General features: G+C 41.1%; 1 protein-coding gene across 4 annotated transcripts; it reads left to right on the top strand.

Annotated features, from left to right (window-relative positions):
- The first annotated feature begins 796 nt into the window (after window positions 1-796).
- LOC141098476 (uncharacterized) lies at window positions 797-8173 on the top strand. Of its 4 annotated transcripts, XM_073586312.1 has the most exons (4): window positions 797-4266; window positions 4391-4552; window positions 4867-5056; window positions 5711-8173. In XM_073586312.1, exons 1-2 carry the CDS (start codon window positions 3580-3582, stop codon window positions 4394-4396), a joined length of 693 nt encoding a protein of 230 aa, XP_073442413.1. In that variant the 5' UTR covers window positions 797-3579; the 3' UTR covers window positions 4397-4552; window positions 4867-5056; window positions 5711-8173. The 4 variants fall into 4 exon arrangements, with proteins under 4 accessions (XP_073442413.1, XP_073442411.1, XP_073442412.1 ...); XM_073586310.1 differs by having other exon boundaries at window positions 4867-8173; XM_073586311.1 differs by having other exon boundaries at window positions 4391-5056.
- The last annotated feature ends 4182 nt before the right edge of the window (window positions 8174-12355 follow it).

The following is a 12355-nucleotide window of genomic DNA, read 5'->3' as shown; positions in this document are numbered from 1 at the left end:
GGACACTTTAGAGTTAACCCCAGGGGGCGTGCCTTAGCTCCCACGTGCCTATGATCGCTCTGATTGACTGTTAAAAGTGAAACAGCCAATCAGAGCGATTTGTAATAATTCACCAATGAAATTTGATGAAATATTACAATCCAGCCATGGCCGATGCAGCAATAGCATCGGACATGGCTGGGCACCAAGACCCGACCCCCCCCACCCTGACTGGCGGGAGAGATCGGCCCCCACCACTGATGGACAGCAGCGATTGGTCACCGTCGTCATCATCTGCTCCCCCTCCCCTTCCCTCCCCCACACTTTCTGATCCCCCCATCACCCCCCAGTACCTCCGATGTCCTGCTTTGGCTCCCGGGGTCCCGCCATCCCGGATCATGGGCACCGCCATCTTGGAAAATGGCGGGCGCATGCGGCGCCCAAGAACGTGCCAGCCTCCCATTCATTTTTCCTTTTGATCACTGTGATTTACTCTCACAGTGATCAAAATGAAAAAAAAAAGTAAATACACCCCCCCGTTTATCACCTCCATAGGTAGGCACAAATAATAAAATGAAAAACATATTTTTATTTTTCCATTAGGGTTAGAATTAGGGTTAGGGTTGGAATTAGGGTTAGGGTTGGAATTAGGGTTAGGGTTGGAATTAGGGTTAGCGTTAGAAATAGGGTTAGCGTTAGAAATAGGGTTAGGGGTGGAATTAGGGATAGGCTTGGATTTAGGGATAGGATTAGGGTTAGGGGTGGGTTGGGATTAGGGTTAGGCTTGTGGTTAGGGTTAGGGGTGTGTTGGGGTTAGGGTTGTGGTTAAGGTTATGACTAGGGTTGGGTTTGGATTAGGGGTGTGTTGGGGTTAGAGTTAGAATTGAGGGGTTTCGACTGTTTAGGCACATCATGGGGTCTCCGAACATGACATAGCGCCACTATTTATTCCAGCCAATTTTGTGTTCAAAAAGTCAAACAGCGCTCCCTCCATTCCGACCCCCGACGTGTGCCCAAACAGTGGTTTACCCCCACATATGGGGTATCAGCGTACTCAGAAAAAATTGCACAACAACTTTGGGGGTCTAATTTCTCCTGTTACCCTTGGGAAAATAAAAATTGTGGGCTAAAAAGAATTTTTTGAGGGAAAAAAATGATTTTTTATTTTCACAGCTCTGCGTTATAAATTTCTGTGAAGCACTTGGGGGTTCAAAGTGCTCACCACACATATAAGTTCCCTGGGTGGTCTAGTTTCCAAAAAGGGGTCACTTGTGGGGGTTTCCACTGTTTAGGCACATCAGAGGCTCTGCAAACGTAACTTGAAGCCCGCAGACCATTCCATCAAGTCGGCATTTCAAAACGTCACTACTTCCTTTCTGAGCCCCGACGTGTGCGTGAACAGTTGTTCCCCCCACATATGGGGAACCAGCATACTCAGGACAAACTGTACAACAACTTTTGGGGTCCAATTTCTCCTGTTACCCTTGTGAAAATAAAAAATTGCGGGCTAAAAATCATTTTTTGAGGAAAAAAATTATTTTTATTTTCACGACTCTGCATTATACACTTCTGTGAAGCACCTGGGGGTTGAAAGTGCTCACTATGCATCTAGATAAGTTCCTTAGGGGTCTAGTTTCCAAAATGGGGTCATTTGTGGGGGAGCTCCAAAGTTTAGGCACACAGGGGCTCTCCAAATGCGACATGGTGTCCGCTAACGATTGGAGCTAATTTTCCATTCAAAAAGTCAAATGGCGCTCCTTCCCTTCTGAGCCCAGCCGTGCGCCCAAACAGTGGTTCCCCCCACATATGGGGTACCAGCGTACTCAGGACAAACTGAACAACAAATTTAGGGGTCCAATTTATCCTGTTACCCTTGTGAAAATAAAAAATAGCGTGCTAAAAAATCATTTTTTGAGGAAAAAATTTTTTTTTTCATGGCTCTGCATTTATAAACTTCTGTGAAGCACTTGGGGGTTCAAAGTGCTCATTACATATCTAGATAAACTCATTGTGGAGTATAGTTTCCAAAATGGGGTCACTTGCCGGGGATTTCTACTGTTTAGGCACATCAGGGGCTCTGCAAAAGCAACATGATGCCCGCAGAACATTCCATAAAAGACTGCATTCCAAAATCGTGCTCCTTCCCTTCTGAGCTCAATCATGCGCCCAAACAGTGGTTCCCCCCCACATATTGGGTATCGGTGTACTCAGGACAAATTGCACAACAACTTTTTTAGTCCAAATTCTCCTGTGAAAATAAAAAATAGCAGGCTAAAAAATCATTTTTGAGGAAAAAAAATGATTTTTTATTTTCATTGCTCTGCATTATAAACTTCTGTGAAGCACTTGGGGGTTCAAAGTGCCCACCACACATCTAGATACGTTCCTTGGGGGGTCTAGTTTCCAAAATGGGGTCACTTGTGGGGGAGCTCCAATGGTTAGGTACACAGGGGCTCTCCAAACGCAACATGGTGTCCGCTAACGATTGGAGCTAATTTTCACCAGTCAAATGGTGCTCCTTTTCTTCTGGGCCCTGACGTGCACCCAAACAGTAGTTTATGACCACATATGTGACATCGATGTACGCAGGAGAAATTGCCCAACAAATTCTAGGATCCATTTTATCCTGTTGCCCATGTGAAAATGAAAAAACTGAGGCTAAAAGAAAATTTTTGTGAAAAAAGTCCTTTTTTTACGGATCAATTTGTGAAGCACTTGGGGGTTCAAAGTGCTAACTATGCATCTATACAAGTTCCTTGGAGGGTCTAGTTTCCAAAATGGGGTCACTTGTTTGGAAGCTCCAATGTTTAGGCACACAGGGACTCTCCAAATGCGACATGGCAACCGCTAAATATTCCAGCATATTTTCCATTCAAAAAGTCAAATGGCGCTCCTTCCCTTCTGAGCCCTGCCGTGCGCCCACAGTGGTTTATAACCACATATGAGGTATCAGTGCACTCAGGAGAAATTGCCCAACAAACTTTAGGATCCATTTTATCCTGTTACCCATGAGAAAATGAAAAAATTGATGCCAAAAGAAAATTTTTGTTGGAAAAATTAAAATGTCCATTTTTTCCTTCCATGTTGCTTTAGTTCCCGTGAAGCACCTGAAGGGTTAATAATCTTCTTGAATGTAGCTTTGAATAGCTTGAGGAGTGTAGTTTTTAGAAGGTTGTTTCATCTCAATTTGAGAGAGGTTACAGTTGCAACATTGCACATATTACTTGCAGCTTTATATTATTATTTTTTGGCTAATCTTTTCTCTCAAATTCTGAGATCTACAACCGCTACTTGCGAACTTACGCTAACATTGCCTACTGTTAAATTATGGGTTACATTTAACATCTTTATTGAATACATGTTTTTCTTCATTTCTGCCCACACATACATATTTGTGTATATCTACAGGGTGGTGGTCACACCTGTTTGTTTCTTCTCTTTGTATATGCTATATTAGCTCAATAAAATTTATTGTATTCATTCCATTGGTATGCGCCTTTTCTTTTTTTTGGGTATTTATGTCATTTAAGAAGGGCGAAAATTAGCGACCGTTTTTTTGGACTTATTGGTTCTTTGTTGGTTTATTCTAACATTTAGGTCATGGACTTTAAGGCACGGGAACAGTCCTGGTTGTCAAATGTTGATTCTATCTTTAAAGGAGAAGTTGCATCAGGTGGTGTTGTTGAAAGTGGGTCTATTTTGGAGCAAAAGAATTCATATAAATTTTTACTCAGGAAAAGCCTACGTATCTGGTGGAACAAGGCGTCACTTGAGAGTTACTTGGCTAAGAATATGATTCCCAGAGGTCTTCGGGTGAGAATTGTGCCCTCCTTTCCGGTGGAAGACTCTCTTTTTCGTAATAGATGGGAGGAGACGTGTAATATATGTTCTCGATCACTAATTGAATTACTCATTGGGATCAACAAGAAAACCTTGGAGGGTCTTGAGAATGAAATTGAAACTGTAAAGAAGAAGCTTGTGGAGGATTTGTCAGCTTCTAATATGGATCAATTTAAAACGGAGATGGAGAAACAGTTTCTAATCTGGGAAAAGGAGGTTCAGGAAGGAAAGGCCAAAAAATTTTCCAGGGATTTACTTGATTACAAAAATAACACTGTTTATAGGTGGCATAAGGCTACGACCACTCATCGTGCCTCCTCTCTGTCATCTCTATCATCGGCGGAAGATACTGCTTCAAATAATACACCACGTGTGTACCCTATGACTAGGGGGAGATACAAGGGACGTAATAACAAAAATTCTGGGAACAAACGAATTCCAACTCAGGTATTGACTGGTTCCATACCCCAAGTTATTAACCTCTCTGATGTTGCTCTGACTGAGACGCAGATAGAGGTTTTGGGTTTGGGTCTTACTTTCTCACCCTCTTCATCATTTGATGTTTTTACAGCGATAAAGGATTTACATCTCTTTGCACGTAAGCTTATATTGAAGAAATTGCATGAAAAGAACACGGGTGATGATGGTTGGACTCCAAGAGAATTGGAAGCTATAAGGGATTTGGAAGAATTGTGTGTTGAGACATCGGGGGAAGAGGATGAACCAGTTCAAAGTAAGTTTGTGGTCCCCAAAGTTAAAAAGTTTCCTCCTTTGAACATGTATGCGAACATTGAGTTGTTTGTGAAATTAGTGTCCGAGGATTTTAAGAAAATCCCCACTAGACTTCGACATGACAATCTTACAAGGGAACAGAGGCGTGCCCTGAATGAATTGAAGTCATTAAGGGGAGTTGTAATCAAACCGGCGGATAAGGGGGGCAACGTGGTGGTGTGGCCCACTACGTTGTATGAAAAGGAGGCAATGAGACAACTCAGAGATACCACATGCTACCGAAGACTGTCCTTTAATCCCACTTCTGTTTTTCAGGCAGAATTATGTGAGATTTTGGAGGATGCCTTTCAACAAGGCTTTATATCTAAAGAAATCAAAGAGGGCTTGATTCCAGCATCTCCACGCACTCCTTGCTTATATCTGCTCCCGAAGGTGCATAAGGATTTGGTCTCTCCCCCTGGTCGCCCGATAGTGTCGGGGAATGGGAGCCTCAATGAAATGACAGGTAAATTCTTAGACTTCTATCTGAGACCCAGTGTTGAAAGTCTGCCATCCTATTTAAAAGATACTGGGGATGTGCTTAGGAAGTTGGAACACGTGAATTTGGAAGAGGACATGTGGTTGGTAACCATGGATATAGAAGCACTATATACTTCTATTAGACATCACGATGGGCTGCATGCAGTAAATTCATTTTTATGTATGACAACCATGGATCATGGGTTCATCTTATTTCTGTTGTGCCTTCTGGAATTTTCGTTGACCCATAATTTTTTCATCTTCAATGATGCCCTCTACCTACAGCTCCAGGGCACCGCTATGTGGGCGGCTTTTGCCCCCTCATATGCAAATTTGTTCCTGGGGCTGTGGGAGAGGGACATCTTTTGTACCAACCCTACTCCTTTGAGTACTAAAATGATTTTTTGGGTCAGATATATTGATGACGTTCTTGCTATCTGGCAAGGTAGTGAGGAGGATCTTGTGTCCTTTATACGGGAATTGAATCAAAACAATATCAATTTAAAACTGACTTATCACTACAGCCGCACAACAGTTGATTTTTTGGATGTGTGTATATCCAAAGATGGCAAGGGTCTATTGCATACTGAGATACATAGGAAGGATACAGCAGTAAATTCTCTATTACATGCTTCTTCAGCGCATCCGAAAGCTTTGAAGAACAGTATCCCAGTGGGACAATTTATGCGCACGAGGAGGGTGTGCTCGGATGAGGCATCCTTTGTAGAACAGGCACAAGATCTGGCAACACGATTTGAGGAACGTGGATATTCGGAGCGTGCGATTAGACACGGTTGGCGCAGGGCATCACGCATGTCACGAAATGATCTCTTGCACTCGGCGAGGAAAAGGACGAGCTCCACACAGGTAAGATTTATTTCTACCTTTAATAACAACATTCACGGGTAAGGGAGTCCTTGGAGAAATTTTGGCCCCTATTGACCACTGATCTAACTTTGGCCAAGTATATGAAAGATTATCCATCTATCACATATAGACGGGCTAAGAATCTTAAGGATCTACTTGTGCATAGCTACTACAGGAAATCCATTCCTGATAGCCTTGGCACGAGAGGTCTGAGGTGGGGCTTTTTTCCTTGTAGGGATTGTGCGGCGTGTGCCAACCTGGAGCGTTGCTCATCCTTTCTATCAGGGGATGGGTCCAGGGAATTTCAGATTACCCAACATATCACCTGTGGCACTGAGGGTGTGATATATCATGCGTCCTGTCCTTGTGGACTTGTCTACATTGGACTAACATCGCGCCAGCTACGTGTCAGGGTGCGGGAGCATGTCCGGGACATCACCAAGGCGGGTGATGTCACGGACGTGTTAACCCTGAAACCCATACCTCGGCATTTCAGGAAAGTACACTCCTGCAATGCCAAACTCTTGAAAATAAGAGGGATAGATAGAGTTCTCATGGATGGTCGAGGGGGAGACTGGAAAAAGAACCTTTCCCAATTGGAAGCCAAGTGGATTATGAGGGTTGATTGTGTACGACCTAAAGGCCTTAATGAAGTCTTGAGCTTTGCTCCATTTTTGTAATTTTTGTTTTTTATCATTTTTATTCTGGTTTTATTATTCTTCTAACATTTTTCTTCATCTTTCTAGTTTTTCTAGGCCATGATTTCCTCATTTATATTTTTTCCTGGATTCTTTGGAATGTTGTGACGGTGATTCGTGACATTGTATGTTTTACATCTTTGAAGACATCCCCATTATGGTGCTAATTATGAAGAACCTTCATCACATCTGTTCTTGTGTTTTATGTTCGACTTTTAGTGTTGTCTAATCATATGTATACAGGTGATCAAGAACGGATGGATTGTTTCTGATATAGGATTGGTGTCTTTTTATATATTTCATCTAACTAATTTAGATATAATGTTCATGTATGTCTTCCTTAGAATAACATATCCTCTCCACATGTTTTGCAAATGTTAAAATGTTTTTTATCCGACTGGCAAATATCTAGTATCGGTATTAATATCTTCTACAACTTTGAAGGACAACTTTTTACTAAGATGTGGGCAGGGATATTAGACTTGTATGGACACTCGGATTAGTTTTGCGGTGAGCGCTTCCGGATGTTTGGCTTCTGTCTGGTTGTCATGGATGCGCGCCCATCCAGCGTCATGGGTCCTGCCTCTCAGCTGACGCGTCGCTGTCCGGCCGGCCCCTATGACGTGGGACGCGCATTTCGTCACTTCCGGTATGGGGCACGAGCACCGGAAGCGCCGCCACACCGCAATTCTTTCCGAGTGATTGAGGAACTATTTAATGGCCGCACTCTGTCCGCTTTCACATTGCCCCCCGAGGAAGCTGACGCGAAACGCGCGTCGGGGCACTTCTCCACCCCAGGTATACACATGGCATTTTGCCACTTACAGATTTGGATCATGGGTTTTCTATACTAGCGGCCAAACATGCGGTCATGGGGGTTTTTCATCCCACACATGGGCATTTGTGCAATTATATGGATGGGTGCAACTTTGTTTGATAATTATTGCCTTATATATATGTGCAACCATTCCTCCAGGGTCACTTTGAGTACATGTATGTACTTTGGATGGCTATCATGTAAATAACCCTTGCTGCTATAATTTTTGCTGCTATTTTGAATGAAGATAATCGGGTATCATGCATTTTGTTTGCACGTGGCACTTTATTTAAATTTTGTAACCCATATGGTGGTTGTTTCATCTCAATTTGAGAGAGGTTACAGTTGCAACATTGCACATATTACTTGCAGCTTTATATTATTATTTTTTGGCTAATCTTTTCTCTCAAATTCTGAGATCTACAACCGCTACTTGCGAACTTACGCTAACATTGCCTACTGTTAAATTATGGGTTACATTTAACATCTTTATTGAATACATGTTTTTCTTCATTTCTGCCCACACATACATATTTGTGTATATCTACAGGGTGGTGGTCACACCTGTTTGTTTCTTCTCTTTGTATATGCTATATTAGCTCAATAAAATTTATTGTATTCATTCCATTGGTATGCGCCTTTTCTTTTTTTTGGGTATTTAGTTGTTATTTTGGGTAGATTTAATTGGGCTAAGTAAGATGATATGGCAGCTTGTTTTGATTGCGAGGTGGAAAGCGCGTTGATGTTATAGAGTTTTTCAAAGTACTTGGCGAACTCGTTGACCACATCTTGTGGATGCGATAAAGTAGTTCCAGCTGGAGATTTAATTCTTTTGATTCTATTATGAATCCTTTTTTTTAATTCGGTTGACCATAAATTTTAAGGGTTTATTGAGGGATGTGTTCCTTTTTCTATTTAGTTGCCTTTATCATTTCTTCATATGAGGAAAAGATTAGTTGTCTGAGGTCTTTTCTGAGATTGGCTATTTTGGTTTGTAAGCTGGATGAAGGAGATGGGAGGTTGATTTGTGTATTAATTTAGTCTCTGAGGCTTTTTTGAATATTTTCAATTTCCATTCTTTTTTTTCCTGTGATGAAATTTGGATTAATAGCCCTCTAATAACCACCTTATGGGCGCACCATTTGGTCGTGGAACTGATGTCATCTGTATTGTTTTCCTCAAAGTATTGTTTGATGGCTGTATCGATATGATTTTTGTGCATTGGGTTGTTAATTATGTTGGAGTTGCATTTCCATAGGCCTCTATTTTTGGTCGGGGGTCCTAGAGTGAGCTCTGCTGATCCCGGTGAATGGTCTGAGATTAATTTATCTTTGAAATATATTTTCTCAAATCTGGGGAGTGAGAAAACATCAGTGATTATAAGATCAATCCTTGATGCAGATTGGTGAATTTCTGAGAAATGTGTGTATTCTATTGAGGATGCATTGATGCATCTAAAGGTATCAAAGAGTTCATTTCTGAACAACCAACTATTCAAATTGCCAGTTTGCGGCCTTTTTTTAGATGATGAGTCTAATTGGTGATCAGGGACGGTGTTGAAATCTCCCAGCATCAACATCCCACGCCTTCTTATCTTGTTGGCCTTAGTCAGTAATTTGTTCAGGAAATTTATTTGATTTACATTAGGTGCGTACAGATTTACTATTGTGCAGATTTGGTTGTTGATGCGACAAATTAAAATGTGGTATCTGCCTTTTGAGTCAGAAAATTCCTCGATAAATTGGAAGGGAATGGTATTTTTGATTAATGTTATGACACCTGCTTTCTTTCTTTGATTACTAGACTCGTATATGTGGGGGAATTTTTGATGGGAGAATTTGGGGTGGTTATCCTGCCTGAATTTTGTCTCCTGGATGCAGACTATGTCTGCCTGAGACTTATCTAACTCTTTCCAGATGGATAATCTTTTTCTGGAGCTGTTGAGTCCTCTAACATTGTATGTCATGAATTTCACGCTCATATTTAGTTTTAGGAAGAAAAAGGGATGGGAATGTCTCACTTGAGGATAAAATCAGTGTACCTTAGTAAGAGTATTAAAACTAATAGAACAGAGAATTTTTAGTTACACCAATCAGGTTGTGCAGCGAGTGAATTAATAACGGTAGAATCAGCAACTTTAAGGCCGAGTGCAGACGTACTTTTTGGCCCTGCGGATTTTTCCGCGCAGAATGGAAGAAATCCGCAGGTCAAATGACCTGCATTTTTCCTGCGGATTTCTTCCATTTTTCATGCGGTTTTTGTGCGGTTTTCCATCGCGGTTTTCCCCCTGCGGATTTGGTGACAGGGGAGATGGAAAACCGCACAAAAGAAGTAACATGCTGCGGATTTTGTACCGCGGAAAAATCCGCAGCATGTGCACAGCGTTTTTTTTTTACATTGATTTTAAGGCTAGTGTACATCACAATGCAGAAATGCAACGTTTCTGCGTGGTAAAATCCGCTGCGGATCCGCTGAAAATCTGCATCGTGTGCACACAGCCTCAATAACACTAACGAAAAAACACAAGCTGATCTACCCTGAAAAACAATTCCACTTCAAAGTGGAGCAGAAGAATTTCTTTTCCTTGGGGGTGAGTCTAGTAAAGATAGGCAAGCCACTTTGAGTCAAAGGCCTAAGGCCTGGATCAGTGGATGGATCAACGATACCCTCTCTGGAGTGAATTCTCTTTTAGTGAGGCAATGAATTTTGCTCCCTCTTCAATGGAGAAAATAAAATCAAAGTATAAGGAATAGCCACAATGCCTGCATAAAGTATATCAGAATGCACAAAACAATGTCACAAAAGCTTAGCCAAAAAGAAAAATTCTATATATATATTCCAACACAAAACACAAGAGTGCTATACTGCAATGTAAACAATGGGTGACTAAAGTTCTATGGTGCCAAATGTAAACAGAATGATGAGGGGCAGAAGAAGGCTAGCGCTGAAACGTGCGTAGAGACACTGGCTACAGGTGTTATATAGGTATATTATGCCCTATCCTGCATTTTCTTTGCACCATAGCACTTTATATTTCAATGGTTGCTTAGTCTCATATTTGCATTATCTTGCACTTATAGATATCGTCATTCTGTTTACATTTGACACCATAGCACTTTAGTCACCCATTGTTTACATTGTAGTATAGCATTCTTGTGTTTTGTGTTGGAATATATATATATAAAAAATTTTTCTGGGCTAAGCTTTTGTGACATTGGGTTGTGCATTCTGATATGCTTTATGCAGGCATAGTGGCTATTCCTTATACTTTGATTTTATGTGCTCCAGTTTTTATCAGCTAGTATAAAATTTTTTTTAATACTTTTGCTCAATAAAATATATATTTATATTATCCTATTGCACCTTGTCTTTGTGGCACATTTCTTTGTAGGATTTATTTATATTTGTGCTTGAAAATATAAATGTATACAATTGTTTAATTGTAAAGGGCTTGGATATGTAGCTTGAAAGAGGGCAGAGTGGAGGATCACCCCAAGGTCACGACTATTTGTCCCGGTGTGCTGTCCCGTCATTGCACAGGCATGTGTCCCACAACATTACCTGTGCCCTCCACAATGCTAGTGTTCTGTCAGAGGGGATTTTATTGCCGCTGGTGGAATTTTAACAGATAAGTGCATTCGCCTGTCAACTGACTGCTGACAGGCTGAATTTTATAAAAATGAACAATGCCTGGATTGGGGAAGACTTCTGTACACCACCAAATGAAAACAGCAAAACATAACCTCAAATACATTGTCTTTTTTGTGGAGGTGTATTCTCATGCACCTCTTCGCAACCACACATGGGTATCCGCTTCATGATTTGGTCTGTTTGGGGTTATCCTCCTCCTTATCCTCATCATCCTCAACCAGTAGAACACCAGGGTGAACATATTCCGTTATGCAAAAGTCACTCAATTATTGTGCAAGGGTGTTTTTATGATGCCCGTTACTAATTTGAAACCAAAACAAATGTTACTCCCCCAGGGGGAACGGTCATAAAAATGAGATGTACATGTATTCTTCCCATTTATTCTTATATTTTCCAGTTTTCCTATCTCTGGACCATCCTCTTAGGACCTAGTGTGTACCTCTCCAATAGAAAAATATTGAAATACTATTATATTATATTTTAATTTATATCCCTGTCTCTGAGCTGTTGCTAGGGACAAACATATCTTGTTGGACACATTCTGGCTTCATATCTATGAACCTTTGTTTGCCCCTCCCTTTTGTTTTTTCTTTCATAGGTGGATTCACATTTTTTTATTTATTTGTTTGATTTTAGTATGAGATTTATCATTATGTTTCCTCATTCTTTGCCACTAAATCACCAGGGTTAAGGTGTTCTGTGCTGCTACAGCAGTCCAATTTTTGGCAAGGGTGTCTATGATGCCCATAGTATATTTTTTAAAAATGTAACCCCCATGGGGAAATGTTTGGCAGCCCGTGCACTGCGTGTATGGGCGTTACAAGTCTAGGAGACCTGCTTCTTAACATTGGGCCTAGTTTTTAATGAGGCCTTCGTCAATGTCTCCTCCTTCTCTGCCACTAGATGACCATGGTTAACGTGTTCTGTGCTGCAACAGGCAGTCCAATTTTTGGCAAGGGTGTCTATGATGCCGATAGTATATTTTTAAAACATATACCCCTCAATGGGGAAATGTTTGTCAGCCCAGGCACTGTGTGTATATAACGAGAGTGACAGACTGCTCAGAAAAGGGCATTTAGGCCTAAAATGCCTTAATTTTTGGCACATGTATGTATGAGGCATGTCAGAGATAGACCCCACTGTAAAATGTGCCCTGTTTTTTAATATAATTTAACAAAGTGCTGTATATAACTTGAGTACCAGACAGGAAATCACTGGAGTACCAGCCTAAAATCTGCAAATTTTTATCACA

Source organism: Dendrobates tinctorius, unplaced genomic scaffold (assembly GCF_039654945.1).
Source record: "Dendrobates tinctorius isolate UK_male_01 unplaced genomic scaffold, ASM3965494v1 ptg000092l, whole genome shotgun sequence".
NCBI classification, from domain to species: domain Eukaryota; kingdom Metazoa; phylum Chordata; class Amphibia; order Anura; family Dendrobatidae; genus Dendrobates; species Dendrobates tinctorius.
This window is presented reverse-complemented; position numbering and strand designations above follow the sequence as displayed.